Source organism: Gekko japonicus, unplaced genomic scaffold, assembly GCF_001447785.1.
Source record: "Gekko japonicus isolate JY-2015 unplaced genomic scaffold, Gekko_japonicus_V1.1 scaffold1305, whole genome shotgun sequence".
Taxonomy (NCBI): domain Eukaryota; kingdom Metazoa; phylum Chordata; class Lepidosauria; order Squamata; family Gekkonidae; genus Gekko; species Gekko japonicus.
Window position 1 is genome coordinate 218,732 of NW_015170318.1, and position 3,939 is coordinate 222,670.

The 3,939-nt window shown below is 48.5% G+C and overlaps 1 protein-coding gene across 1 annotated transcript in view; it reads left to right on the top strand.

The window, feature by feature from the left end:
• TMEM55B (transmembrane protein 55B) overlaps positions 1–3,939 on the top strand; it is a 12,039-nt gene that overhangs the window by 2,466 nt on the left and 5,634 nt on the right. The window contains exons 2-4 of the mRNA XM_015418038.1: positions 1,275–1,297; positions 2,897–3,003; positions 3,744–3,849. Of these exons, the coding sequence (XP_015273524.1) occupies positions 1,275–1,297; positions 2,897–3,003; positions 3,744–3,849 (236 nt within the window). The remainder of the gene's footprint in view (positions 1–1,274; positions 1,298–2,896; positions 3,004–3,743; positions 3,850–3,939) is intronic.

The following is a 3,939-nucleotide window of genomic DNA, read 5'->3' on the forward strand; positions in this document are numbered from 1 at the left end:
AGACAACCTGTAATCTGGGGGAGTTCTCTGTCCTACTCCACTTCACACGGTTGTAACGAGAGTCAAAGTGAGGAGAGGCCGTGGCCGAGAGGTAGAGCACCTGCTCTCTATTCCGAAGGTCCCAGGTTCAGTCCCCATCCTCTCCAGTGCCAGAATCTCAGTAGATGCCGAGAGACTGTCTCAGCCACCAGTAGTCTTGAGCGTGCGATACAACAGCCTGACACGGTTCGGCTCTGAACTTCTGCTGAACTATAGTCCTTTAAAGGGAGGGGCAGTGACTCAGTGGTAGAGCACCGGCTTTGCATGCTGTTAGTCCCAGGTAGTGAAAGCCTCCTGGCAGGCGCCAGGGAGGACCATGCTGTGCCTGAGACTCCGGAAAGAGTCTGTCTGTAGGAGAAGGCAAGCACGGAGCCAGATGGATCGGCGGCCTGCTTTTTTAAAAGGCAGATTCCTCTGCTGAAATGCCATCAGACGCTCCTTGCCCTTTTTATGCTTCTTACCGGCAGTCTTTGGTCTCTTCTCTCTCGTGGCCTCTTCTTCCTCACGAAAGCAGACTGTAAACGGTCTGTGCAGAGATTGTGTCTCCCTTATATAGGGGCAGTTTGTATATTGTGGGGGCTAAATAAGGTCTTGTTCTCCCAAAGAGCAGACAAACTTGATTCTGGACCTTCCTGTTTCTAACTTCAGATGGGGACCGCACTCCCCCCGCACGGAGAACCCCGGCATGGTTTCTAGTCTAGCCTTTCTGCTGAGAAGCTCTCTGTCCATGTGCAGCAAATAAATTTTCAGCGTTCAGTTCCATGAGCCCGGCCTGGACTGTAAAACCCTCACAAGGTCTTGGTGGTGGTAGAAGAAACGTGTGCCATTAAGGACAAATCGTCCATCATCTGATAAACTCGGGCCCTGGATTACAATATGGCAATGTCAGGCCATCCAAGAGGATCAGAACTTACTGTCGATTGAATCCAAGTTCCTTCCGTGTTGATTTCTTTCTTTCTTTGAAGTCCATCTGAATGTTGTGTTGTAGGTTTTGTTTGTTGTAGGTTTTGTTTGTTGTCGCTTTAGCACAGGAAAGTACAAAACGCTTCATAGTTCTCATCTCAGTTTATTTTTCCAACAGCTCGGAGGGGGCTGGTTTGGTTTTGGAATTGGTGGCTTTCCAAAGGCCATGCAGAGATCTCTGGGGCTCAGCTTATTTGTTTGTTTCATTGATACCCCACTTTTCTCCCCAGTAAGGGCCCAAAGCAGCTGACAACTTCCCCCCCCTTCCCCAGTTGATTCTCACAACCGTGTTGGGGTAGGTTTGGCTGAGAGTGTGTGACTGGCCCAGTGAGCTTCCATGGAAGAGTGGTGATTTGAACCTGGGTCTCCTGGAGTAGTCTTGCACTAACCACTGCATGACTCTGGCATTCCCAGCTCCCAGGTGGCTGTATAAAAGTGACCATTGGGCAGTTCACCTGTGCAGTTTAGGGGGCTTGTAACCAAAATGTCTGACTGGCTTCGATCACTCTGTTAAGATGTCCTTTCTAGTGTAGCAGACAAATTGCCTAGCGATTCTGGGCCTTGTTGCTTATCCTTCATAGCCTGCCGCTGGGGCACTGAGTGTGCATCATCTCTAGTAGGGATGGGCACAACCTTAAATTTGTCACGAATTTGGCCCAGTTCGTGCCCATTCCTATCCACAACCCTCCCATAGCCCCCTTTTTGGGATTTTGGGGGGGGGGCGCGGAGCGAGAGGGATTGCTAAAATGGCTCGCATCTATTTCAGTCTAACAGGCTGAACTGAAATAGATGGAAGCCATTTCAGCGATCCCTCTCACTCCCCCCCCCCAGCTTCCAAGCATCCCCTTTAAATGGCTCTTGCAAGCGGGCACCGTGTGGGAGTGGATTCTAAGCGGCGAATTTGAGTGGAGTCCAACGCAAATAGAGATTCTCTCTTCTTCCCCAACCCCACCTGACAAGCAGCATGTCTTGAAAGACCCTTCCTAGACAAGCTGAGTTTTAAAATTTCCACACAGGAGTAGAGATGTGAAGGCCCGGAAAAATTCGGGAAAAAACGTTGTTTTCCCCCCGGTTTTTTTCCTGAAGCCTTTTTTGTTTTTTCCCGAAAAATTGGAAAAATTGAAAAAAGAAAAGAAAAGAAAAAAATTGATTATGGAACGTTTTATTTTAACATGATAAATAAAATATTTTAAGACAAGGTGTTCAAATATTTTCCAAATCATTTCTAAAATATATATATATGGTACCAGATTGCATTGAGGACAAGCAAGTCCTAGGTTACAAACTGAACTCCCCAATGCAAGAACAAAATGCATTTCTTCCTTTAGGAGGTGCTATTGTCAGAAGAAAATTAAAAGGTTTCAGTTTTGTTTTTGCATGTGGGTGGGTATTCTGTTTGTAATAATTGTTTGGATACACTATATTTTTAATATGCTAGTTGTGATAATTACATGCCAAGTAAAAATGGCCATAGTCATATTTTATGTTCCTAAAGTAACAGAATGACTTTCAATTTAGAAAAGACAATAGAAATGCTAATGTAGCATTTTTTTTCAATTTTTCCGAAAATTTCCGTTCCCCCCCCCCAAAAAAAAATAACTAGGTTTTTTTCCGAGCTTCAAAATTTCCGTAAATTTTACCTCTCTACACAGGAGTGGTACTGTTTCCAAAGATGGCCATTCATCCTGTGTACTTGGAGCGCTTGTGAATATTCCGTGACATCCCAGTGGCCCAAGAACCTGTTTCAGTCATCATATTCCAATCCGTTGTGTGAGGATTGCTTTATCTGCTCTGCCTTGTCATCCGTCGCTGCGTCTGCCTGAGGCAGGGATGTGTACTTTTAAACCCTTGGCTTCTTCCAGGGGTGTAACTTTTCTCCTTTTCCCTGCTCCAGCCAATCAAGAATGCCCCAGCTGGGAAGAAATACGTGCGATGCCCCTGTAACTGCCTCCTGATCTGCAAAGTGACATCGCAGCGCATTGCCTGTCCTCGGACATACTGGTAAGGGAACTGGGGGAGGGAGGTTCTAAGAAAGGGAAGCGGGGTGGGTCTTCTCGTGGCTGTACTGGGATTACACCCAGAAGTTCACACTGGAACGGACGTCAGGTGCACGGCCTTCCGTTCTGCAGCCTTGAAGAGAAATTACAGGCCAGTCAGTCTGACGTCGATACTGGGTAAATTGGTGGAAACCGTTATTAAGGAAAGAATTAGTAGGCACATAGATGAACAAAACCTATTGAGGCAGACTCAGCATGGGTTCTATAGGGGAAGATCTTGTCTCACTAACCTGTTAGTGTTCTTTGAGGGGGTGGCACCCCTGAGGACAAGGCACCTGGTTCGTTGAGTGATGCAAACGGAGGTTGCCTGTGATTTGGGAAGGAAGAAGCCCTTCCACCAAGCCCCAAGGGACTGTTGCTAGGCAGGCCAGCAAAGCAGTTGGGTGTGGCCTCATGGAAGCAGGGGGGAAAGGCAGAGCACGAGATGCTCGTTTCAAAAAGGGAAGACGATTTGGGGGTGGGTGCAGGGAGGGATAAGGGCTCTCTGGCTGAGACAAGGCAATCAACAGGTCCGGATCGGAAATGCTGGGGACTTTGAGTGGGAAGGGACTCTGTGGGCTGAGACCGTACCGGGGACAGGCAGGCAGAGATCTTGATTTTGGGTTGGGGAGAGGGGGTTGTACTGACGTCCTTCCGAAGCGGGCCGGGAGGGCCCTTTCATCTTCCCTTCTCTCCTTCTCGCAGCAAAAGGATTATTAACTTGGGCCCCGTGCATCCGGGCCCTTTGAGCCCCGAGCCCCAGCCCGTTGGCGTGCGCGTCATCTGCGGCCACTGCAAAAACAGTTTCCTGGTAAGGATTCGGGGGACGGCTGTGGGTCTCGGGAACTTCGAGCGCTCCCCGCGGCTGTGGGTGGGGTGTGGAAAGCACATTAGAGTTGCT